General features: G+C 39.4%; 1 protein-coding gene across 2 annotated transcripts in view; it reads right to left on the bottom strand.

Annotated features, from left to right (window-relative positions):
- Positions 1–17,663: 17,663 nt before the first annotated feature.
- Positions 17,664–27,327, bottom strand: part of SYPL1 (synaptophysin like 1) — a 29,518-nt gene continuing 19,854 nt past the window's right edge. Inside the window, exons 3-5 of one of the 2 annotated variants that reach the window (XM_027539680.1) lie at positions 26,329–26,536; positions 21,779–21,967; positions 17,664–19,229 (exon numbers count right to left, since the gene is read on the bottom strand). In XM_027539680.1, coding sequence (XP_027395481.1) covers positions 19,101–19,229; positions 21,779–21,967; positions 26,329–26,536 — 526 coding nt within the window. In that variant the 3' untranslated portion in view covers positions 17,664–19,100. Of the gene's footprint in view, positions 19,230–21,778; positions 21,968–25,411; positions 25,422–26,328; positions 26,537–27,327 lie in introns of those variants that run through there. The other variant, XM_027539682.1, reaches the window with a different exon arrangement.

Below are 27,327 nucleotides of genomic sequence, written 5' to 3'. Positions count from 1 at the left end.
TGAGTCTGAAGCAAGGTGGAGGAAGCCTCATTCACCTGTGTCCCCCGGCCCCTTCCCATGCCTCCAAGGCTGGCGATTCATACATGAAATCCAGTGTACTGGGGGTGATCAGGGCTCCTTTCTGGAATGATCTGTGATTTGTTTGCTCACCTCACTAGAAGGCTTCTCCCAACCTCCAAGTGCCCCGTGCCAACTGCAAATTATTCCATGCAAACTTCATGTGGAAGTTTCATTATAAGTCTCTTGTTTTCTTAAGTGACTTTCTAAGACTTTCTCTGGAGGATTTTATCTACATAAGCTCTTCTAGGTAAACAGGAAGGGAGAGTAATTCACTATCCTCAGAAATTAGGAAGAATGCAATTATACAGGCTCTGACACTCCGCTGACACTCCTGTTGGCTCTCAGCCAGAGGGTGCCCTGCCCTGAGCTGGGCTATGCTCCTCAGCACCTTCCTGGTGGTTGGGCAGCTCCCTTGAATTTCTTCCAGGCCCCAACGACTCCAGCTTCCTTCCTTTATGAAGGGTGAGGTAACAGGGTAAATAACCCCCTGATAAGGGTGCCTAACCCCCTGCCCAGGGTACCTCTGAGAGTTAAGGAGTGTAAGAAGAATTTCCATGCCTTTAAGTAGTTGCCCTTTGGTCTGCAGATTTCTGGAAGCCATCACAAGTTACTGGTATCACCATCAGCTTTTTAACACTGGGCTACACGTGACTCTGGATTGGTTAATTTAGCCTTAAGATCTGTGATTATTTTCTATATAAGAAAGTTAAAGGCAGTGGAATTCCACAGAGGCATTTGAAAGATAACACTTTTTAGAACCTAGAGACAGAGTGAGCCAGGCTTGGAGGTCTGCTCATGTCTGTTGTTCAGTCGCTAAGTCATGTCCGACTCTTTATGACCTCATGGACTGCAGCACGCCAGGCCTCCCTGTCCCTCACATATTTATGCTCATGTTTACCCAGTCTCTAAAGCACAGTGTGCTGGAGGTGAAAGAGTTAAACTATCTGAGATCAAATTCTGACCCTGCTGTGTGACTTAGGGCAAGTTGATTAACCTCTCTGCACATCTGTTTCTTCCTCTGTCAAAGGGAAATCACACTATGCTTCACACTGTGTTGCTGTGAAAATTAAATAAGGAAACGGATATAAACTCCCTCACAAATACCTGTCACATAATAAGGGCTTATTCAATGAGAATTTTCTTTCTCTTCTGAAATCCCTGGGGTTGCCTGAGAAGTCTAGCATTAGAAATCTCTCAGCATTTCAGTGGAGTTGCCTGAGAGATCAGAAATGTCTGGGAAGGGGCTTAGAAGGGAAATAGGGTCTTGAGAATGTCATATGGTCACCAGGAATCAAGGACTTGAGAAGTTCTTTAACAGAAATTAGGAGGCTACCTCTTTCTTTTGAATCCTAGTGACGGATGCTTTGTAGCATGAACATGATTACACAGAAAGGAAAACCTTTTCCACTTATGATAAAGAAAAACCATCTCCCTGACTTCGGGCCACAGGCTGTAGGTAGCTCAATGCCACTCTCCAATTACATGGGACCCCATCGTACATCCTGGATCAACCTCCCTCCCCAGCCCTGGTCCTTGGGAATTTTAAAAGTCTTCATAATGGTATGAAAATAATTGCTGCAGACCACCAGTGTGTTCTCCCAAATTGTCTTGCTCACCAATAAAACAGAAACAACTGCGGTAAAGTGACATTACCCCCGGTGACTGTGAATTGAGTTCCTGTCTGGTGCTCCTTGGACCTGCCAGTTATCAAGGCTATCTTGTTGTTCTTGTTGTTCAGTCACCCAGTCATGTCTGACTCTCTGCGACCCCATGGACTGCAGCATGGCAGGCCTTCCTGTCCCTCACCATCTCCCAGAGTTTGCCCAAGTTCATGTTCACTGCATCAGTGATGCTGTCCGGCCATCTCATCCTCTGATGCCCTCTTCTCCTTCTGCCCTCAATCTTTCCCAGCATCAGGGACTTTTCCAATAAGTCATCTGTTCACATCATATGACCAAAATACTGCAGCTTCAGCATCAGTCCTTCCAGTGAATATTCAGGGTTGATCTCCCTTAAGATTGACTGGTTGGATCTCCTTGCTGTCCAAGGGACTTTCAGGAGTCTTCTCCAGCACCAGGCTATCTTAGGCGTGACCAAAAAAAGTAAATAAACTAGCAGAAGCCTGAAGTTAGAGATTGCTTGCCACCCTACACCCAAGTGTATGCCATGGTCACCCTGATCTCCTGGCAACTCCTAGAATAGGCTGTGATTCCCCCAGCCTCAGAGCCTTTGCATAACTGCTTCCTCTGCCTGCAATGTGAAAGGCCTGCCATCTCTCCCTACTTTTGGTCTAATAAGTTAGCCTGACACAATTCATAGATGTTGGTGGAAGACATGAGGCCCCTGTGTCATTATCTCCAGAAATCATAGTAGGCAGCAGTATCAGCATTTTTTCACTGTATTTTTCAGACCACAGATGACCCATCATCAACATTCAGTAATGAGGTCAAAATAAGTAAGTAAACTATTATGGAAAGAGTTGAGACCATAACAATTAAAATGAGGAGAGTTAAGAAAAGAGTCTTTGGAAGTGACTGCACAGAACTTTGGCGTTGGCAGAGGTCTTGTATTAGGTGATGGAAGCCCCACCCTGAACAGTTGCTACTCCTGAGAAGCTGCTCAGGGTCTGTCTGGTGGGGAAAGTGACATGTCCACAGATGAATGGCAGAGCTGTACTCTTAAGCCCTGGCAGAGACGTGCACAAAGAAAGCCCACAAGATAGACAGGAGGAGATCTCTGAGGCTAAATCTTGACTGAGGGGCAGGAATTCCTCAGGAGGATGTAAATACTGGTCTTGAAAAGAGCACTGCATACAGGGAAGACAAGTTCATTTCTGAGGCAGGAGCTCCTAAGTCTCACATTTATGCCGTAACATTGAGTGTTTTTTGGTGGAATAAGGCAGTATGAAATTCCCTACAAATGCACCCTTGGCTGCCTGCCCACATGAGGTGAACTTCCTTTCAGGTACTGCCTAGCAACCAATGAATGGGATGAGAGGGCTGCAGGGTTGGGGGTGTAGGGGGTATTGCGCTCTGCGGTGGGGTTGTGGTGTTCACTCTTCCAGAACAAATCCTCAGCTCCTCTGCAGCCAGAATCAAGTCTGGCTCCTCTAAGGAGAACACACCCTGGATTCCACCAGGCCTGCTCCCCACACCCAGTTGGCAAGATTTCAGGACCAGTGCTACCACAGACTACTCCCACTCACCAGGCAACACAGGGAACCCTGGGGCCAGCCATGGCTGTCTTTGGTTTCTGGAGTCAGGATAATGCCCATCTGTCCCACCCCCACCCCCACTGCGTTCAGGCTGGCCTCTGTGCCCAGACAGCAGAAAGCTCGGCAGAGGTGTGCGTGAAGGGAGCCGCAGACATATCAAGCCAGCAAGACACATCAGGTACCTCCAACTCCTTTATGTGACAGGTGATGAAATGGGGGCCCGAGAGGGCAGGGGACCTGAGCAGGGGAATGTAACCGCTTGATAGAGAGCTCGCTCCTCACCCCAATCCGGTACTTTACTACCCTTCTTTCTAACTTTCTCCCAGGTCACCTGTCAGAGCCCAGCCTCTCACACTGACAGCACCCATGAACTTGTCCCCTCATCCCTGGACTTTGAGCTTCCTGAGGGAAGAAATGTACCATCCCTTTTGGGCACACAATGGGAGTCTGAGGAGCGCCTGGTGAGAGAGGCGTTAAGTGAATGGAGGCTATAGGCTGGGGGAGCTATTTTGGTTTTGCTCTTTAGTCACAAATGATGGTGCTTAGCTGGACCCAACTTCAGAAAAAAAGGTTTGTCTTCATTTAAAAAGTAATGTTACAAATTAAAAAAAAAAAAATCAACATTTCCTTTCCAAATCTGTGAGTGGGATCAAGGAGATGATACCATTTTAATTCCATAGCTGCTCTTATCCCTCCCATCGCATCCCAGCCCTCAGTTGCATCATCGTCCTGTCCTCCTCACACTAAGACCCCAGTGTGAGAAGCAGGCGACTTAGTTCCTGGCTGTTGCCCCCAGTCCACCCCCAGTCGATTCCCCTGCTTCCCGGCCAGAGGGCCTCTCTCTCTCTCTCACCTCTTGTCCAGGCCTGTCCACTTGGTCTGGATGGAGAAGGAGGAAGTCAGAAGTTTGGAGAAGGGTGGGGTGCGGGAGGAGGGAAATCTCATGTGTGCCCAGGCACCTGTGAAGCATTGTCCTGTGACAAGCCTGAAGGAGCAAGAACCCCCTGCTCTTTTTCACCCCTGAGGAAACTGCCCTGCTGGTGAGGGGGGTTGCGAATGAAAAATGTTGCCTGCCACATCAGTAAACAAAGGAAGTTGCAGCCGTCAAGCCACTACAGTCAAACCGACAGTGAGCCCTGAGGGAACTCAGGACAAAGACTAATGGGCTGCCCACTGGCAAGCCCTCAGCCACTCCAGTCACCCCCAGCAATGCACTCTGGGGGATTCAGGATGGAGAAGCAAGGGATACTGGCCCTGGATAGCTAAGGCGCATGTCAAAAGAACGATTTCAATGAACTCAAGCTCTTGGATCTTCCATAGGCAGAAAAGTGCTAAATTCATTAACACGAGGTACCTGATTTTCTTTAATAGTCAGCTTTTCAAGTTCAAGTTACCTGATTTTTATTGCAAAACTCCTATTGATGCTTTTGAACTGTGCTGTTGGAGAAGACTCTTGAGAGTCCCTTGGACTGCAAGGAGATCAAACCAGTCCATCCTAAAGGAAATCAGTCCTGAAGGGAGGACAGATGCTGAAGCTGAAACTTCAGTACTTTGGCCACCTGATGCGAAGAGCTGACTCATTGGAAAAGACCCTGATGCTGGGAAGGATTAAAGGCAGGAGAAGGGGATGACAGAGGATGCAATGGTTGGATGGCATCACCAACTCGATGGACATGAGTTTGAGTAAGCTCTGGGAGTTGGTGATGGACAGGGAAGCCTGACATGCTGCAGTCCATGGGGTCTCAAAGAGTCAGACACGACTGAGTGACTGAACTGACTGAACTATATATCTTGGCTCCTCCCTTACCTCTTGGGAGCAATCCCTTAGAGCTACCTATCTGAGAGACTGCCTCCTGGGCTTGGAGTTCTCAGAAAGACTGCCAAATAACACAGTTCTCAACCTTTACATGTGCTTTTTTTTTTTTTTTTCCAGTTGATCAGGAAAGGCAGGAGAGGGCAAGGAGGAAGGGGTCAAGCCTCTGTCATGTTGTCAACCCTATCCCTTTTTCATGCCTGAACCTTCTGCTCTGAGCTCTGCCCTCAGCACTAATGCGGTAAATTTACAGGAAACACAATTGAGCAGACATCCCCTTAACACTCTGCAGAGTAGGGTGACGTTCCACTCCACCTCGATGCGTGAATCCCAAACTCCGCCAGGATTCTTGCCCCAGAGACTCTCGGTGGTCAGTCGTTGGCAGCCATTGGGACCTTGTAAGAACCTTGTATATGTTCTTCCAACCTTTTGGGAAATAACCTTTGTGGGCATTAGAAAGTAAGAGTATTTCAAGTTCTCTTCCTGAGCCTCTTAGGCAATATGAGGAGCTAAATAGCAATTCTAGGGATGGATGCTGGTTTGGCGTTTCACCCACAAAGGGAAGGATGTCCTGTCATGCCCACCCAACTGGGAACATGAAGGTCCTGCCTAGAAAAAGAGAAGGATCAACTCTGGGCAGCTCTGGGCCTGCAGCAGGCGTCATGTTCACAACCAAGTACTAGGGTAGATGGAGTACAGCAGTGGGTTAAAGAGATCATTTATCTTTCTGTCGATGACAGGCATGAGCTTTGGCCCAGGGCCCAAACTTCTTATCCTTGAAAAACACATTTTACAGATTGCTGGCAAAAACAGGCAACCCAGATTAAGCCGCCAGACCTAACTATTTTCGATCTTCCTCCTACTCTTCTTGAAAAAAAAAAAAAAATGAGATAAAGATTTTCTGCTTCTTCCCGTTCTCTCCCCCCACCCGCAAAAGACAATGAGAACCACCAAAAAGAAGGCAGGGGCTCTGTTGGGGGTTTGCTCCCCTCCGGAAAGCCCACTTCAGGCCAGTTCAATAAGGAGAAGAGTACTTTGCATTTCAGAAGAATTCTTTGATTTCTAATAGGATTCTTTCAAACGGTAGATTCCTTAGGACATTTAAGGATTCATTTACAGACCATTAATTCACTCATCACAGAGGCTGAAGGGCAGAGAAACTCTGAGCTGACATTTTGGAGGTGCCACCTCAAAGGGTGATTCAAGCAGAAAGATAACGTGCTTTGAAATGATAATGTGAAATAATGGGGACAAGTATTTGTTTCATAGGGCACCATTTTAGGAAAACATTTAGGGTATAAATACACCGATGATGTAATTAATATTTCAGTGAGTGGCAACCCTCAGTTGTCACTATAAAAATTTTCTCAAAACCATCACATAGATCATCATAAAACATGTTTCTGCCTGGTGGGTTATATTTTATATCATGAGATCAGGGTTATAAACTTGGGAGTTACATTCCTAATTAGGGATTTGACATCAAACACATCAGATATGATTGATGATTTCTGTCAGAAATTGCAAAAATAATTCTAAACTCCGTGGTCATTGTAAGTAGTAAAGTTGTGCCCCAAGTACTATAAAGGTACTCCATGCATCCCAATGGTTCCCTGTGGTTGTTGCTCAGTCGCTAAGTCATGTCTGACTCTTAGCAACCCCATGGACTGCAGCCTCTGTCCACTATCTCCCTGAGTTTGCTCAAACTCATGTCTATTGAGTCGATGATGCAGTTCAATCAGCTCATCCTCTGTCGCCCCCTTCTCCTTCTGCCTTTAATCTTTCTTAGCATCAGGGTCTTTTCCAATGAGTCAGCTCTTCGCATCAGGTAGCCAAAGTATTGGACTTTGAATTTTAGCTCAGTTCTTCCGGTGAATATTCAGGGTTGATTTCCTTTAGGGTTGACTGGTTTGATCTCCTTGTAAACCAAGGGACTCTCAAGAGTCTCCTCCAGCACCACAATTCAAAACTATCAATTCTTTGGCACTCAGCCATCTTTATGGTCCAACTCTCCCATCATTACATGACTAGTGGAAAAACCATAACTTTGCCTATACAGACCTTTGTCGGCAAGTAGTCCCTTGTACGGAGAAGGCAATGGCACCCCACTCCAGTATTCCTGCCTGGAAAATCCCATGGATGGAGGAGCCTGAAAGTCTGCAGTCCATGGGGTTGCTAAGAGTCGGGCACGACTGAGCGACTTCCCTTTCACTTTTCACTTTCATGCATTGGAGAAGGAAATGGCAACCCACTCCAGTATTCTTGCCTGGAGAATCCCAGGGACGGGGGAGCCTGGTGAGCTCCGTCTATGGGATCACACAGAGTCGGACATGACTGAAGCAGCTTAGCAGTCCCTTGTAGCTGCCCCTCAACCTGCTGATCCCTTGACCACTGACTACTGATTGATTCCATGTCATTATACTAACGTGACGTGGAGAAGTATTAGGTGCACAGATCTTAGGTACAGCTAGTTGGAATCACAGCAGGGACTTATATAGCAGGTTTTCTTTTTTCTCCTAAGTTGTTCACTTTCCATGTATCAGTGTCCACCCTTTGAAGCATGGCCCTGGCCGGGGTGGACTTAGTATTTGCTGGCATTTTCAGGGGATGCTGCTTTAAAAATACACATTCTAGCCTCCTAGATTCCTTTTTTGGGTTGCTCTTTCTAAATCTGTTTATCTGTATGGAAACTGAGGGCTACACAAAGTTCTCAAGAAAATTTTAATCATGACTCATACAGAAGTACAAAGTGGGTTACGATGTAAACATGACCCAAAACACTGACACTTAAAATAAACATTGATTTTGCAATACTACAATTTGTTTTCTCTAGAATTTAAACGAGGCTTTTGAAACCAGATTTTTAAAATACAATTGACGTGGTTCCTGAGGAACCTTAGCTGACACCTTTTTTCTTTCCTAAAGTTCCCAGCCAAGGTTTTCCAAATTATTCCCCTGACCTAAGAGCTGGAGGTGGCACAAGTGGCTTGACAGTTTGTTGACAAGAACAGCAACACTTCACACTTCATTGGAAAGTCATAAAGGCATATTCCAGGTCATTAACTGAGACTTTTAAGAGGAGTTGCTTGCTGCACTGGTATAGTGGGATTAAGGACAATTTCTTAAAACTTTTCACAGCATTAAAAAAAAAAAATTTCAAGTGCCCAAAATATAATTAATATAAAGTCTTGATTCATGACACTCTCATCATTGTTTCCTGCATGGCTTTATTTTACATTGTTATTTGCTAATGAACACCTGCTGAAAACAACACCTAGCCAATAACTTCACTACCATCTTCCCTTGCCCTTAAGGGCACCCTGTCCCTGACTTCTGCCTCACACATAGGTTACTGCTCACCTAAATTTGGTGTTTGTCATTCTTTCGCTTTTTAAAATTAGTTTTAATCAATATGCATATATATCTAAATAGTATATAATCCTATTTGCTTGGTTAATAAAATGGGTGTCACATTATACTTTCTTTTCTGTAGCCTGTTCTTTTTATTCAACATTGTTTCTGAGACATTCATGTAGTTAGTAGAACTGTAGTTTATTATTTTCACCTGTTATAGTTCATTATGTGACTCTACCAAATTCTATTTTTATTTTCTCCTGCCAATAGATATCTGGGTTGTTTCCATTTCTTTTTCTAAAACAAACTTTTCTGCTATGAATAGTCTCCTCTCTATATTCAGTTCAGTTCAATCGCTCAGTCGTGTTCGATTCTTTACGACCCTATGAATCACAGCACGCCAGGCCTCCCTGTCCATCACCAACTCCCGGAGATCACTCAGATTCACATCCATCGAGTCAGTGATGCCATCCAGCCATCTCATCCTGTCTTCCCCTTCTCCGCCTGCCCCCGATCCCTCCCAGCATCAGAGTCTCTCCCAATGAGTCAACTCTTCACATGAGGTGGCCAAATACTGGAGTTTCAGCTTCAGCATCATTCCTTCCATAGAAATCCCAGGGCTGATCTTCAGAATGGAATGGTTGGATCTCCTTGCAGTCCAAGGGACTCTCAAGAGTCTTCTCCAACACCACAGTTCAAAAGCATCAATTCTTGGTGCTCAGCTTTCTTCACAGGCCAACTCTCACGTCCATACATGATCACTGGAAAAACCATAGCCTTGACTAAACAGACTTTTGTTGGCAAAGTAATGAATATGCTATCTAAGTTGGTCATAACTTTTCTTCCAAGGAGTAAGTGTCTTTTAATTTCATGGCTGCAGTCACCATCTGCAGTGATTTTGGAGCCCCCAAAAATAAAGTCTGATACTGTTTCCCCATCTACTTCCCATGAAGTGATGGGACCAGATGCCATGATCTTCGTTTTCTGAATGTTGAGCTTTAAGCCAACTTTTTCACTCTCCACTTTCATTTTCATCAAGAAGTTCCTCTTCACTTTCTGCTGTAAGGGTGGTGTCACCTGCATATCTGAGGTTATTGATATTTCTCCCGGCAATCTTGATTCCAGCTTGTGCTTCTTCAAGCCCAGCGTTTCTCATGATGTACTCTGCATAGAAGTTAAATAAGCAGGGTGACAATATATAACCTTGACATACTTCTTTTCCTATTAGGAACCAGTCTGTTGTTCCATGTCCAGTTCCAACTGTTGTTTCCTGACCTGCATATAGGTTTCTCAAGAGGTAGGTCAGGTAGTCTGGTATTCCCATCTCTTTCAGAATTTTCCACAGTTTATTGTGATCCACACAGTCAAAAGCTTTGGCATAGTCAATAAAGCAGAAATAGATGTTTTTCTGGAACTCTCTTGCTTTCTTGATGATCCAATGGATGTTGGCCATTTGATCTCTGATTCCTCTGTCTTTTCTAAAACCAGCTTGAACATCTGGAAGTTCACGGTTCACATATTACTGAAGCATGGCTTGGAGAATTTTGAGCATTACTTTACTAGCGTGTGAGATGAGTGCAATTGTGTGGTACAGGTGCTAATTTTTCTTTTGGGTATATACCTAGATATAGAACTACTGGGTCTTAAAGCATGAACAACTTTATAGATAAATGACAAATTATTTTCAAAAGTGGTTATACTCTTACCAGCAACATGATCACATTGATTCATATAGCCTTCAAACTTGATGTGTCAGGCTTCTTAACTTTTATCAATAGTTGTAGAATTGTATTTCTGTAAGGTTTTCATATACGTTTCTCAGTTTCTTAGCTCTATTTCCTTTTCTGTTAAACACCTGTTTGAATTTTCTGTGCAGTTTTCTACTAGTTTATTTTTTGTCTGTAGAAATCTTTATTTATTTTGCATAGTAATTGTGTTGTAATAACTTCTCCCAAGTTGTAGCTTTTATTTTTTTGAAAGTATCTTTTCACATGTTTTGATGGCTCATTTTAATGTTTGAACTTGTTAATGTCATCTTTTATATCATACTTATATCAGAAAGATATTCACTTATATTTTCTTCTAAAAGTTAGAGTTTGCTTTAGATATTTAAGCTTTTAATGCTTCTAGATTGGATTTTTGTATATGAAATAAGGTCTCCTTTCAGTTTTTTGGTCCCATTTGTTTATTTTTGTTTCCTTTTCCCACTACTTCCAGTGTGACTTAAAACTTCAAATAAGCAAATTTAATTCTGGACTCTACATTTTATCCCTTGGACAGTTTGCTGGTATAGTTCTGAACCAATACCACACTTTTTAAATTATTCTAACTTTATAATAAACCATTTTATCCGCAAACATAGGCCCCTCTCATTATTTTCCTTCTTCAGTTTTATCTGGGTTATCCTTGCTCTTTGTCTCTAAAATTTTATGATTTTTCTATGTATAAATTTTGTACATCTTTTGTTAGTTTTTTTTCCCTTTGAACTTCATAGTTTTATGGTATTGTAAATCAATATTAATATTTAAAAATGCTGTTTGTGTCTGGTGTATACATATTTTTTGTGTTCACCATATTGAAGTCTTTTATAATGTCTAATCATTTATTTTTAGATTTTTTGGAGGATTTCTATATAGACAATCATATTGTCTGCATAATGACAGTTTTATTTCTTCCTTTTCAAACATTATGTGTTTCAAATTATTTTTCTTGAGTTATTGTGCTGTATAGGGTCTCTATAGAGTGCTGAAATGAAACTTTTTCTGATTTTCAAAAGAAAACTTCTGTTTTCCTACTGAGCATGGTTTTGCTGTAGTGGTTTTATTTAAGATTGGATTCTAATGAAATGTTTGCAGTCACACATTTTTTTTTTAAGTATATTATTTATTCGGCTACCAGGTCTTAGTTGCAGCCTGTGTGATCTATTTCCCCAACCAGGGATTGAATCCAGGTCCCCTGCATTGGGAGCGCAGAGTCCTAGGCACTGGACCACCATGGAAGTTCTGTGCCCCCACTTTTTTAAAAAGCATTTTATCACACAACATTCTGTTTTCAATCAGTTGGCCAGAACTTAGCCATCAAGTTACATATAGCTGCAAGAGAGCTGGGAAATAAGTCTTTTAACTGGTGGCAAAGGGCAAATGGTGTTCTGTTCATTTGAGATAGAAAGTTAGAATGGCTATTGGTTGGTAATGAGGAGGCTCTACCATATATTGGGGATGTTGCCCAGAAACAAAGATGAGAAGTTAGGCTAGTTATCACAAATGTCTTAAGCCCTTCTGTGAAACTATAGAAACAAATAAGAACACTGCAAAAAAGCTGCAAGTTACTTCCTTAACCCATAGATCAACCTCATGTACTTGCTGATCTCGAGTTCCATTCTGGGCCAAATCCAAGACTTCCCTTTTGTCAGGGAGGGAAGAGTAGAAACCGCATTACTGATCATTTAAGATGCTCAAAGTGGAATTAGCAGGACCAGAAATATGAAAATGTTCATGGTAAAATGTAAATTCAAGGTCCTAACTGGTCGTAAGCACTGGTGCCATTTGTTACACCTGCATTTTATATAAATGACTCTAGAGTGAAAAAACATTTCACCTTCTGCAATTTCAAGACTCTAGGTGTATATTGTGAAATAGCCCAGAATATGGGCTCAACTGCAGGAACAGTATATCCATCATGCTTGTATCCCTGTATCTAGCAGAGTGCTCAGCATTTAGCCAATCAATATTTATTGGATAAACGGTTTTCCAGGAATGTTATTAGCCATTTTGTGTTTCTCCTTTAAATGCTGGGCATTTAATTTTTTAAATCAATTTGAAATTTATTTAGGGGAGTAATGTTGAGAATATAACTTGCTTTTCCCCTGAATGTCCAATTTTCTCAATACCAGTTATTGAATGATGCTTTTATAATCCATTGACTTCTGATAGTTTCTTTTATTCTAAGTCACTATTTATAAGATGGTATATTTCAGGGCTGGGTATTATACTGATGTGTCAGTAATGAACTGCTACATGTTTGTAGTAATCTGTTATAGAAGGCTCAGGAAATGCATACAAATGGTGAAGAATGGGAGAGCTGCCCAGGAAAGGTTGCCAAGGAGACGTAGTAAAATTTCAGACATTTAAGAGTAAGATCGGCCTTTCCTTGTGGCTCAGTTGGTAAAGAATCCACCTGCAATCCAGGAGACCCTGGTTCTATTTCTGGGTTGGGAGATCTGCTGGAGAAGGGATAGGCTACCCACTCCAGTATAATTGGATTTCTCTTGTGGCTCAGTTGATTAAAGAATCCGCCTACAATGCGGGAGACCTGGGTTCAATCCCTGGGTTGGGAAGATACCCTGGAGAAGGGAAAGGCTACCCACTCCAGTATTCTGGCAGAGAGAATTCCATGGACTATATAGCCCATGGGGTCACAAAGAGTCGGACACGACTGGGCGACTTTCACTTTCTAGAGTAAGATCAATCTGCACAGCTGAGTGATTTTGTCAAGCAATATGTCCAGTCTTTATGTAGGAACAGAGAAAGCTGAAAGAATGATCTGTGGTTGGGCTTCTGCGAGGCAAGGAAGTTGGGAATGCTGGCATGAGAGGAGTAGCTAGGCAGGGAAGAAAGTAAAACCAGAAGACATGACCAGAACGTGAGGAGACTGACCAGCAGTTCTGATAAGGTCAGAGAACAGATGCAGTGAAATTATTAAAATAAGGATAAGAAAGATTTCAGAGAAGGAGCAATTAGGGTAAAGAGGTCTAGTGTGTGGTTATGCAGCTAAGAGAATGAAGCGTAATGGAGACAAGGAAAACCAAAGCATCCCCCAGGACCTTGAGATGATACTGTGATGAAGGCCCTATTTATTTATTTGAGATCTCTACTATAGTCATACAGCTCCCTTTTCAGTTCTGATGATAGACCAACACGCTGTAAAAAGACTGTGTGCTTAGTCGCTCAGTCATGCCCGACTCTTTGGGACCCCATGGACTGTGTAGCCTGTCAGGCTTTTTCTATCCATGGGATTTCCCAGGCAAGAATACTGGAGTGGGTTGCCAGTTCCTTCTCCAGGGGATCTTCCTGACCCAGGGATTGAACCTGCAGCTCTTGCATTGTCAGGCGGGTTCTTTACCCCTGAGCCACCAGGGAAGCCCACATTAGCCATTATAGAATTGCAAATTAGGATCACAAAGATATACACACATATTAGAATGACTAAAATTAAAAAGACTGACCATACCAAGTGTTGATGAAGATGTGAAGTAACTGAACTATCATACACTATTGGTGAGAATTTAAAATGGCACAACCACCTTGGTGGTTTCTTAGAAAATTTAATGTTTCTACCACATGATTCTGCTATCCCATCCACACTGACCTATGTATCCAAGAGAAACATATTCATACAAAGACACTTATATAAATGTTCGTAGCAACTTTATTTGTATTAGCCCCAAACTGGCAACAGCCCAAGTATCTACCAGCAGGTGAACGTATAAAACGTATGTGGTATATCCACATGCTGTGTGCAATAGCTATAAAAAGGAATGAGTTGTTGATATAAGCAACATAGATCTGAAAATAATTATGCTGAGTGAAAGAAGTCCAACAAGAAGAATATGTATTCTATGACTCTATTTACATACAACTTAAAAAATGTAAACTAATAGAAACAAAGATCATTAGCTGCTGGGGAATAGATGGGTAAGAGAGATTATCATGGAGCATGAGACCACTGGTTACAATTCCGTGCTTCCACTGCAAGGGGTGTGGGATTGATCCCTGGTCAAGGAACTAGATTCTATATGCTGTGTGGCACAGCAAAAAAAAAAAAACTGAACAGCTAAATTTTTGAAATTCAACTAGCAAGTAAGGTTTCACTTGTAATTACTGTTCTTATACAAGTAAAATCCAAATTCTAACAGTAGGAAATAGACTCTGTATGACAATATTGTAAACTATGTAATAGTATTAATCACTTTAATTTTAACTGGTAACTATTTTCCATTTATTTGTATGTTCCACAATGTAAGAACTATGAATATTGACCAAATTTTACATACCACTAGAATGACCAATCGGAGAAGGTGATGGCACCCCACTCCAGTACTCTTGCCTGGAAAATCCCATGGACAGAGGAGCCTGGTAGGATGCAGTCCATGGGGTCTTGAAGAGTCGGACACGACTGAACAACTTCCCTTTCACTTTTCATTTTCATGCACTGGAGAAGGAAATGGCAACCCACTCCAGTGTTCTTGCCTGGAGAATCCCAGGGACAGGGGAGCCTGGTGGGCTGCCGTCTATGGGGTCGCACAGAGTTGGACACGACTGAAGTGACTTAGCAGAATGACCAATATACAAGGTGGTATAAATCTGTGGTTGTTTACTATAGTGAAGCAAAATGGCAGCTACTGTATTTTCAAATAAACATATTTTCTATTTTTCATAGACTCCAATGACAAGTATAACGTAACTATAATTAAAGATAATAAAGATTTACTCTAATTTCCAAACATAATGAAAAAACAAAACTACCAGTTTGCAGATGATATAATTATCTATATAAAAAGTAGAGGAACCTACAAATTATTAAAATTACTAAGAAGTTAAGAGGTGGTGAGGGGTAAAAGAACTTGCCTGTCAATGCAGGGGATGCAAGAGACATAGGTTCAATCCCTGGGTAGGGAAGATCCCTGGAGCAGGAAATGGCAACCTGATCCAGTATTTTTGCCAGGAAAATTCCAGACAGAGGAGCCTGGCAGGCTACAGTCCATTGGATCGCAGGAGTCAGACAAGACTTAGCAACTGAGCATATACATACACACACACACACATACATGGTTTAGAAAGACTGCCTTGTAGAAAAATGAATAAAGTCAATAAATAATAGAGAAATCTTGTATACCAGCAATAAAAATTACAATTTAACTTAGAACATAAGTGTTACTATGTACAATAGTAACCAGAGCTACAAGATACAAATGTCAATCTAAATCTTTATGCAGAAAATTATAACTTTATTGAAGGACATAAAAGGAGACATACATCATGCTCATAAATATATTTTATAAATACGACAATTCTCCAAAACTGATATATAAATTCAATGCAATTCTTTTCAACTGAAACCCCAAAGGTTTTTAGGAACTTGACCAGCTCATCCTAAAATTTATATGAAAGGGTACAGGGCTCAAGACAGCCAAGACCACTGTGAATAACAATGATGGTGCTTTGGCACTAATCCTCTCAGATGGCAATTCTTTCTGTAAAGTTACATAATTAAAGGGTGATAGAGCTGATATGGATTGGTATAGAATGTAAAGAACTACAAATAATACAGAAATGATATACGACAGAGGGAACAAAAGATGAACTTTTAAATACATACCATGAAAATTGGGAGTATTTAAAAAATAAAAATTAGATCCCTACCTTATACTATATACAAAAGTATACTCCCAATGGTTTAAAGACCTAAAAGTGAAAAACAAAACTAACATATTCTGAAGAAAAGAGGGGTGAATATCTTTATGGTAGTGAGAAGGACTTTTTAAGACACAAAAAGCACAAACCACGAAGACAGTTAAGTCAGTATTAAGACAAACTTTTGTACGACAAATCACAAAGTAAAATACAAGCTATGGAGAAGAAGAAGACAGTTGCAATCTACATAATGTCAAAGGATTGGTATCCAGAATAAAGAGCACCTCACATCAACAGGAAAAAGACAAAATAGAAAAATTGGCCAAGGATATGAATAGGCAATACAGAGCAGGGCAAACCGAAGTGACCAATAAACACAGGAAAGGACAACCAACCTCAATCGCAATCTGAGAAATACAAATTCAAAAATATCAGACACCATCGCAAACCCATTAGAATGGCAACAATCCAATAACATCAAGCATCAAGCAAAGGCAAGAATACAGGCAACAGGGACTCTTACATATTGTTAGTGGGAAACTAAACTGACACCATACTCGCACCTTATTGAACAACTGTTTACTACCTAAGTTACAAATGAAATGTGAATACTTCACATGCCAACTATTCTACTTCTAGTGGTATATCCTAGAGAAGCCTTCACGTATTTTGCAAAAATATTTCAGTGCTATCTGTAATAGTGAAAAGAAAAATCTACTTCAGCAAGAAAAGGCTGTCTCTATAATGCTTTATTTCCTTAAAAAGACAAAACCAAATCTGACATAAATAAAACAAAATGTTAATATTTGTTTTCCTTAGTGGTGGACACTTGGTTCTATACTATTTCTTATGCTTATCTTAAAAAGTGTTAGCCACTCAGTTATGTCAGACTCTTTGCAACCCCGTGGACCTTAGCCAGCCAGGCTCCTCTGTTCACAATATTTTCCAGGTAAGTATGTTGGAGTGGGTTGCCATTCCCTTCTCCAGGAGATCTTCCTGACCCAACCTAGGGATCGAACCCAGGTCTCCAGTGCTGCAGGCAGATTCTTTACCCTCTGAGCCACCGGCAAAGCCCATACTTATCTTAAATGCTACATGATTTTAAATTTTTTAATTAAACATGAAACAAAGTATACAGCAAGCAAGTGACCTTAACATTTATAGCATATCTTTATTCAAGTGACTTCAATTCACAAAAACATTGGTAATAATGCTATTTACAAAAAATTCTTTGCAACCTCTGTCCTGGAAATTATCCTAAAAGTCTTAACCCTGTAACACTTACTCAAAATCAGAGAGTGAAAGGCAACAGAATGGACTTTTTCCTAGATCTATGATCTCATTATTTATTAACATTTAATGCCATTAACTTAAAACTCTTTGAGGTCAGCATTCTTATTCTCATTTTTCAGATAAGCAAACGGGGGCACATAGAGGTAAGTAAATTGCCTAAAGGTAAAGAATCTGCCTGCCAATGCTGGAGCTGCAAGACAGGGGGGTTCAATCCCTGGGTTGGAAAGATCCCCTGGAATAGGAAATGGCAACCTACTCCAGTATTCTTGCTGGGATAATCCCATTGACAGAGGTGCCTGGCAGGGGGTCGCAAAGATCAAACAAGACTGAGCCAACAATGAGCTAGTAGGTGGTGAAGCCAAGATTCAAATTCAGGGAGTTTGGCTCCAGAGCATACACTTTTAATTAAGAATCTTTGCTGCCAACTGGACAGTCAATTAGAAAAGGTTTATCAGTAAAACTCAACCTGAAAGTTACAAATGAGCATTTTAAAATGATATTGAAAGAAAAATAGAACCAGGGTGTCCAAAGCATTTTTTATTCCTTGCCAAACATTAAACAAACAAAAAAACCTACTGTAATATTCTATTTCTTGCTTTGTAAATCAATTCTATTTTATACTGCTCATGCCTTTAAGATGAAAGTTTCTTTATAATATAACAATCAGTGCACTCTTTATTTTAACTTCTTTATTAAGGTGGATACACATTCTCATATTAACAATTCTTGTGAACAAAAGCAACCAAAATAAGGCGATAGTAAGATGTGCTTCACATAAAAACAATCAAGTGGCTAAGAGGAGATCTGGCCCTGTACAACAGAAAGATTAGGAAGCAAAACGTGAATAAGTCCTATATTCCAGAAGCTACCCAAATGTGTGAGCAAAGACAGCACACCCATAATATAGCTCACTTAGGTTCCTTCTTTATGACGCATAATTCCTTAATTATCCATTTGTGAAATAAGAACAAACATTAAGAAATGTGAAATCCAAATTGCATTCATTTTCACAATATCAATACTAAACTCAAGACAGCAACTTCATCGAATATAAATGTTTCAAAAGTAAAAGGCAATCTTAATTTTTTTTATCCTATGAATAGGGTCTGCAAAAATAGGTAAATTATTTTACTGTACTTGCAGGAGATTAGGTCTCAGCCTGCACGGAAGGAGCATAAGCAACAAAAGACAACAAACAAATACTACTAGGAGTAATGCCCATACATATCAAACTATCTAGGTGAACCATGTTTTACTTATGTAGCAAATCTATTAAATAACCAGCATATGGAAGCTTACACCTCATGCGAGAGAATTACCAAATTAACTATACATCTATTAGAAGTCTCTAAACCCCACTCCCCAAACAATTTTAGTACACCTACCAAGTACTGTAGGTCATTTAGAAAAACAGAAATAAAACATACATCAGCCTTTGTAATTAAGCATTTTTCATAACATATAAACAGTGTTCAGATATAAACTGTTAACTGTTTTTTCTAAATATGATTTATGTAATCAAAACTTTCTTAAACAAAGACACATCTTAGGAATATGATCTGTACAAACTTACAGTAGTGTAATATTCCAAAAGAGATTTTCTTCCTATTATGATATGACAATAAAACTCTTTTCTGAGTGAAGATATATGTTAAGGCTTAAGGTGTAAACACTTTGGAAGGAAAACAACTTAGTGAAGAAATTACCGTTCATTTAAAAACGTGTATCATCTCATAATAGGCCCCTGAATTTTCAAATTCACATGTGAGAATACATTTACATCTTAAATTCCTAGGAAAGGCATAAGCTTTATGTAAAAAAGCAGCAAAATTTTAAACCCACCAATTTACTGAAAAAGCCATTACTTTTATTAGAAACAAAAAATGCTTCTCAAGGTGTTGGCAACAGGTCATAGTACAGACATTTATTTCATACAGTGTACTTCTCCCTTCAATTATATTCCAGTTGGAGGAGGAATACCTCCTTGAGAAGTAGAAGTGTTTGATGGACTGTGAAAGCTGGTCTCCTTATACACAAACCATGCATTTCCTCCCCAAAGTATCATATTCAGAAAGCCAAAGATCTAAGAAAGAGAAAAACAAACATGCAAATCTAGTATACTATTAAAATTTCATACCTATCTTAGTTTTCCTATAAATATTTAATATTTCCAGGCCATATACTATCATTTCATTTGAAGTCTGAACGATACATCAAGTGGAATAAAAACGGAATACTCTGTATTTCAATGCCCTATTTAGATATATAATGACTTATTCCCAGTGAAATCTCTAAATCTGTAACATATCAAATCGTGACTAAAACATATCTTATTTCTACATGTGCATTATTACCAATTTAAAAAAGGAATTAAATTTGTTTGAGAAAAGTAAATAAGACCTTCCTTTTATTACTTTATATTTAGACCTTGGTGGTTCTAGGTGAAGAGAACAACTGGGATCCATGGTTCCTTCACTAGGAGGGGTTTTACTTTTCTCCCATCTGAATGGTTATGAACATCCTTTGTGCACCTTTTCCTACTTCCCTACTTCATCCCCCTCCTACATTCACCTCTGCTTCCACAGCTGCAGCCACAAGAGAAAAGGAGTCTTAGAAGAAAACCTTACGTCACATCCTGTATTAATCAACCTAAAGGAAATCAGCCTTCCCAGGTACAAATCTGAAAGTTCAAAGTCTCAGAGATGAAGGAACTGCAGATATCCTATTTTCACAGTATTTAAAAAAAAGAAATACAAGAATAGTAGTGACCTATGAGGTAAGAGTAGGGTAAAAAGCTTAGGTACTATCATATTTGTGCTGTTGTTGTTTAGTCGTTAAGTCAAGTTTCGCCACCCCATGGACTGTAGCCCGCCACGCTCCTCTGTCCATGGAATTTCCCAGGCAAGAATACTGGAGTGGGTTACCATTTCCTCCTCCCAGGGGATGTTCCCAACCCAAGGAGAGAACCTGAGTCTCCTGCACCTGCAGGTGGGCTCTTTACCAATGAGCTACCGGGAAGCCCCAAACTGCCTTCTTCTATCTTTTTGTATTATTTGGGTATAAAAACACTTCTGAAATTATCTCAGCTCACCGTCAATATATATGCAAAAAAAAAAAAAAAAAGACTTTTAAAACAAAAATTTGGCCAAATTGCTTTATACGGCAAGACCAACTTTATCCACTTGAAAAATACTTTCTTGAAAACACATGAAATCTCCTTAAAAATAATACCCTCATTATATTAATAATATATCTGTATTTGGATAAAATACCAGACAAAATAATATTTAAATTTAGAGGCCAAAATTTTAGGATTATTTAAGGAACTATGACCATGTATGGATGTAAGAGTTGGACTGTGAAGAAACCTAAGTGCCGAAGAACTGATGCTTTTGAACTGTGGTGTTGGAGAAGACTCTTGAGAGTCCCTTGGACTGCAAGGAGATCCAACCAGTCCATCCTAAAGGAGATCGGTCCTGGGATTTCTTTGGAAGGAATGATGCTAAAGCTGAAACTCCAGTACTTTGGCCACCTCATGCGAAGAGTTGACTCATTGGGAAAGACCCTGATCCTGGGAGGGATTGGGGGCAGGAGAAGAAGGGGACGACAGAGGATGAGATGGCTGGATGGCATCACTGACTCGATGGACGTGAGTCTGAGTGAACTCCGGGAGTTGGTGATGGACAGGGAGGCCTGGCGTGCTGCGATTCATGGGGTAGCAAAGAGTGGGACACGACTAAGCGACTGAACTGAACTGAACTGAAGGAACTATGAAAGTTCTATTTTCAGAGACCCAGAGCAAAGCAGAGAAAGGGCTAATATCCATGGACAGAGGACAGTTCATGGGGTCACAAAGAGTCGGACATGACTTAGGGACTAAACAGCAACAACAGAAGTCAGATCTTGTTCAAACCTTGGCTTTGCCAACTTACTAGCCCTGTCACCTTGAGTGATTTAACATACAAGCTATATTCTTTCCCAGTTGTAAATGAAGATAATAACACCACTTCCCACATTCCTCTCAGAATTGACATATGTGTAATGACCTTAGCACACAGTCTTAATAAATTTTATATTAGTGCCTTTAGCAGAGAAGGCAATAGCAACCCACTCCAGTACTCTTGCCTGGAAAATCCCACGGACAGAGGAGCCTGGTAGGCTGCAGTCCATGGGGTCGCTAAGAGTCGGACACGACTGAGTGACTTCACTTTCACTTTTCACTTTCATGCATTGGAGAAGGAAATGGCAACCCACTCCAGTGTTTTTGCCTAGAGAATCCCAGGGACGGGCGAGCCTGGTGGGCTGCCGTCTATGGGGTCACACAGAGTCGGACACGACTGAAGTGACTTAGCAGCACCAGCAGCAGCGCCTTTAGGGTCAAAGTCTTGCCTAGTTAATCTTAATAAAGACGTAACCATGATCTTGTCTAACCTTGTTTACAAGTAATAATTTTCTTCACAAACTTTTTTTTGCTGTTATAAAGACTATATGACAACTAGGATTCTGATAAGCTTGGTAAAGATAAAATCAATATATTCATCCAGGGATTTATTAAAACTATTGTTTTCTTAAATCACTGTAAGGTTTTTCTAGTAAGTGAAATAAAATATTTTATAAACACTGCATACTCACCACAGACACGTTTAGGGATCCCATACTAGTCACAGAGACAAACTGGCACATCACTCCTTGAACATTACAAGTCTTAAGTTCCTGGACAATACTGGAACCGGTAGCTGCTTTAATGTCTGTAAGAGCTTTAGCCCAGGCTGAAGTGCTCACCAACCACAAAAAAGTCACAACAATAGTAATTACAAAGTCCTAAAGAAAAAATAGGTGTGAATTAATAATGAATACTTAAAGATACAAAATTTCAAATCCACCAGCAAGGAAATCATGTTGAACTCTCAGTCCTGAGAAATGACATACTTTATAAAAAAAGGCCACAATCAACATAGCAAACACTGCTGTTTACTATTGCCAGGCCAGTGCCTGAGCTACACCAGTCATCTTCTGAAGGGTCTAAGATTTTTACATGGAGAAATCAAAGTTTAATAAAGCCGTCATCATAACCTTATCTAACTAACCCTCTCCCTCTTGGGATCATATATCAGACTCTGTTATCACCAATAACTGTATAACTCCATAATCTCTGTTTTAATCACCCCTCTCAAATATCACCTCTCTTTCTAGCTCATTCTCTTTGGCACCCCAACCTTAAAAGTCCTTTGACCCCACTGAGATCTACAATCTGATCTCCATTTCCTTCTATTTAGATTCTTAAGGTTCTTCATTATAATCTCTTACATATACTCTCAATTCCCTTATCCTCCCCTGCTTTCTCATATTGTTCTGGCAAACCTCTAACTTTAGTTAAATCTAATGCTCTATGATATGAATAGTGAGATGGTGAAAAGCACACATCCAGGATGACTTGTCTCTTTTTAAATACGTGACTACAAAAGTTTAAGAATGCTCATTATATTAAGAACAACAACAATAAAATCTCTCTCAAAACACCCTGTCACTACCAGTTTTCTACTAAAGTGTTTGCTACTTATTACAGGTCAAGAATAGGAGTGAATTTTTAATATTTTGGATAATTTCTTATTGAACTAATAAGAAAAAAATTTACTCTCCCTAATCTAATCTGCTGGGGAACTAGAACTCTGTCGACTAGTACTGGCTATAAAAATCTAAGTAACACTTTTTTAAAGTATGTATTTGGATAGTATAAAGTATAAGTTTCCATCTCCTTTGATCTTCCTTTGAATTAACAAAAAAAGTGGAACAATGTAAGATTTGTCACTTCATGGGAAATAGATGGGCAAACAGTGGAAATAGTGTCAGAATTTATTTTTTCGGCTCCAAAATCACTGCAGATGGTGACTGCAGCTATGAAATTAAAAGACTCTTACTCCTTGGAAGGAAAGTTATGACCAACCTAGATAGCATATTAAAAAGCAGAGACATTACTTTGCCAACAAAGGTCCGTCTAGTCAAGGCTATGGTTTTTCCAGTGGTCATGTATGGATGTGAGAGTTGGACTGTGAAGAAAGCTGAACACCAAAGAATTGATGCTTTTGAACTGTGGTGTTGGAGAAGACTCTTGAGAGTCCCTTGGACTGCAAGGAGATCCAACCAGTCCATTATAAAGGAGATCAGTCCTGGGTGTTCATTGGAAGGACTGATGCTAAAGCTGAAACTCCAATACTTTGGCTACCTCATGTAAAGAGTTGACTCATTGGAAAAGACTCTGATGCTGGGAGGGATTGGAGGCAGAAGGAGAAGGGGACAACAGAGGTTGAGATGGCTGGATGGCATCACCGACTCGATGGACATGAGTTTGGGTGAACTCCGGGAGTTAGCGATGGACAGGGAGGCCTGGCGTGCTGCAATTCATGGGGTTGCAAAGAGTTGGACACGACTGAGCGACTGAACTGAACTGAACGATGTAATCTGAGCATTCAGGTGTGCTCAAGACTATGAGTTCTCACTATCTGTAGCAAAAATCTCTCCAAGCTCAGAAATGGGTTTTGGAGCTTATCACAGAATTTTTTTTTTTTTTTTTTAATAAATCTGGTTAGTTTTAAATTACTTTTGCCAATGAGCTTTTAGTCATTTATGTCAGATAAATACCAGTGATCACATATGAGATACAGAAACTGCTATATATAGCTTGTCTACCTGGTCAAGCTGGCACTGAATCAACGCCTTGCATTAGAGAACTGAAACAATGACTAATTTTACAAGCATGGTGTCACAGTATTTGCATTTAAGTTCTCCACTGCTACTGGTCCTCTTTAAAAAATGTATATCAAAGAGAAAAGAATAGAAACATTAAGTATTTTGCACTGTGGGATTACTCCCCTTTTTGCTGCTGTACTCAGCTATATTTTGTGCTGTGGCAAACGTTTCCTAAGCACTTGCTAGAAAGAGCTGATAATTAGTATGAGATTATCACATGTTAAATTCTCTCTGGGCTAAAGTTCATCACTTTGACCAATAGATGTCAAATCTTAATTTTAAGGTTTCTTCCTTCCAAATTCCTAATCAAAAAAACACAATTTTTTTTCCTGATTATGCTTTTTATGTCCAAGCTATTAATGGCTTATGAATGACATTTTTATATTTCAAAAGCAGGTTCTTTTCTGACAATGATGCATGAAGTAATCTTAGGATGAGGGGAAGTGGGAGAAATGCGGGCCTCTGAAGACAGTCCATGTGACTCAGGACTCTAGCTAGTTTTACATGAATGATGCCACCTGGAATTATGCAATGCACAACATGCCTGTGGCAGCCCTAGTGCTACCAGTAAGAAGGATATAACTCATAACAGAACTTTAGGATTTGGGATACCCTATCTTTGCTTGGTTTCGTTTTATGGTATTTCTGATCTTCCACACAGCCTAGAACCCTTAAGCTCTGGCTATTTAACATAAAAACATGCTGAATTTACTTAAAAACTAAAGTTGATTTTAAAATGTCATAACTGAAATTCTCCTAGAGACAGCTCAGCAAAGAATTGAGAACACCGATGAAAGAGCATACCGTCATTAACAAATGGTACTTAAAAAAAAAATTCATTTGGCTATAGTTAAAAATTTAGGTATCACAAAAAAAATTTTTTTATATTTATATGGTTAAAGTAAAATCCAAAATTTAATTTAGAGGCTGGACTTTTACAAATAAGAAGTATCCATCATACACTGTATCAACAAAAAACCACTTATGGAACTAATTCTAGATTATGTCTCTATAGGACCATTATTATTTCTCTATATGATCACTCTGAGGTGGAAAATTATTTTTGACTTTTCTGAATGATGCAACTAGATCAGTTTTATAGTTTTATTAGGCAGAAAAAAAGCCTCCTCCAAAGTAGATTTGAATGCTGCTTTAAAAACTGTCATATTTTTAAGGCTTAATGAACAAAATAAGAGAAATAAAAGGTTCATTGCTTTTATAAGATTTAACTTAAAATTTGTTGGGATAATGACAAGATGGCAAGAAACATCTTCACTTAGAATTTATAAAGAACTTTAACAAAATATAAATAAGGCTTGAAAAGTCCACAGAAGTTACAGATTACTAACATGAAATTTCTGTTAAGTACTGCAAATTAAAATGGCTGATGTCTACCCTTTGAAAGTCACTTAACAACCAAGAAATGTTTTATGAAAATATCAGGTTTGAGAATTTCTTCTCAGATACATGACATGGAATAAATATGATGGATAAAATACTGTTTTATTACTTACTTACCATTTGCATTCTTATGGTCCAGGCAGCAAAAATTAAAAATAAATAAAACCTGTTATTTAATAATTTGGCCTATCCTTTAAAGTAACTTCACAAATAATAAGCAGATGTGAATAGTTACTGTTTTCTTAGGATATAAATGACCAGTATCACGAAAACATCTCTGTTGTCCCTTCAAATCAGTAATACCAATACTGACTTTGTAGTTATTCTTCGGTAGTAGAGGTCCACTTTAAAACTACAGTTTATGTCTGGATTTGCCACCAATAATCTAAGGGAATTCTACTAACTAAATCTCAGAGATTATTTTTATTTCTAGCTCAGTAGACCCTGAGGCCAAAGAAGGTATTAGGATTTCAAATTCAAATCCTTTGTTGCCATTTTAAAGATTCAGAATTAGCTCATGAATGCCACTAATGCCAAATTCTATAATTTTTATAGAATTACCTTGGTCAGATTTTAAATTAAAGAATTTAAGAACATAGACCAGGTGTCAGGCATTAAGGGGGTATCTCTGAGAAAAGAGAAAAAAGATAAGAAACAGGAAAACAGTTATGAGACTACTAGCATTGTTAGCAATTCTTCAAATCAAACACGTTAATTTCTACTTAATTTCCCTGCTATTTGCAACCTAATATGCTTTGTCATATATTCGAGTTCTTGCCAGGTTAAAAGAGTTAGATACAAACAAACAAACCTCTCTCTGTATAAGGAGTACAGAGGAAGTGTTGCAAACAGGCTACAAGAATTGGGTTAAACATGACAAGAGCAAGCATAAACTTGTGGCAGAAGTCAAGACATGTTGAAACTGGTTTATGCCAAGAGTCTTTTTTCCCAGTATAAGAAAATCCATATTTAAATTCAAATATAATATATACCTACATAAATTATTTTTGTATAAAAAGAAAGTGATTACTTACAGTCATGGTAAGCTTTCGACTATCACGATACAGGTTCGTGTAACCAACATACAGCAGAAGAGCAGCAATGCAGTACAGGAAGACAAAGACTGCAAAAGTGACATAGAACTGCGCAGAAGAGGAGTAATCTCCAATAAGGACATAATTTTTCCAATCTACACCACAGACATTTCCACCTTGAGGTGCCTGAAATGATGCTTCATTCAACCTATTAAAAAAAAGGGACAAACAAATTTATGAACTACTTGGACTCTTCTAACAGAAACACATAGGCAGAATATTTAAGTAAAATATACTCCCCAAATATATTAAAACACTTTCCTTTAAAAAAAAGTGAAAATTTCAAATATTTAAGTAAATTAAAATTTTCATAAGTATATAAATCATATATTACACCTATACTTGGTTTATGATAGATTGAATAAAGACTGAATTAAACACTTTCACACCCATATACTATCTTCCTGTAACAAACACTTTGCAGATTAAGAGCACTGTTACAAAATGGTTTACAATTTGAGAAATTGTATTCCATTCTAGGAGGCAGAGTCTGTGTGACTAGCACCAGGACAGTCAATTATAATGATTCACATTTTAACTCTCATTAATTGGCTAACTCCACAAAGTCTTTAATTTTCCCTATCCATAAATCACAAAAGCACTTATCACTAAAGATGCTATAACAGTTCCTTATATAGGAACTTTATAAGAGAAGGACTAAGAGATGGAGAGGCAAAGACTGATTACCAAGCACTTGCTATCTGACATATTTTTAATGTAAGATTTTATTTAATCATCAAAGCAACCTTAAATGGTTTAAACTCACTGAACAGAAAAACTGAGTCTAGAGAATTAAGTAGTCAGTAAGTGGAGAAAGATTCATACCCTCACTTAAACATAGGACAGATGGAGTAAACATTTAATGAATCCTGAGGTCAAACAGAACAAAATAGCCATAAATATTCAGAAAATAAAGTTTTATGCTGCTGAAAGAAACAT

The sequence above is a fragment of the Bos indicus x Bos taurus genome, chromosome 4, assembly GCF_003369695.1.
Source record: "Bos indicus x Bos taurus breed Angus x Brahman F1 hybrid chromosome 4, Bos_hybrid_MaternalHap_v2.0, whole genome shotgun sequence".
NCBI lineage: Eukaryota > Metazoa > Chordata > Mammalia > Artiodactyla > Bovidae > Bos > Bos indicus x Bos taurus.
The sequence above is the reverse complement of the archived record's forward strand: the minus strand, read 5'-3'. Positions and strand labels throughout refer to the sequence as shown.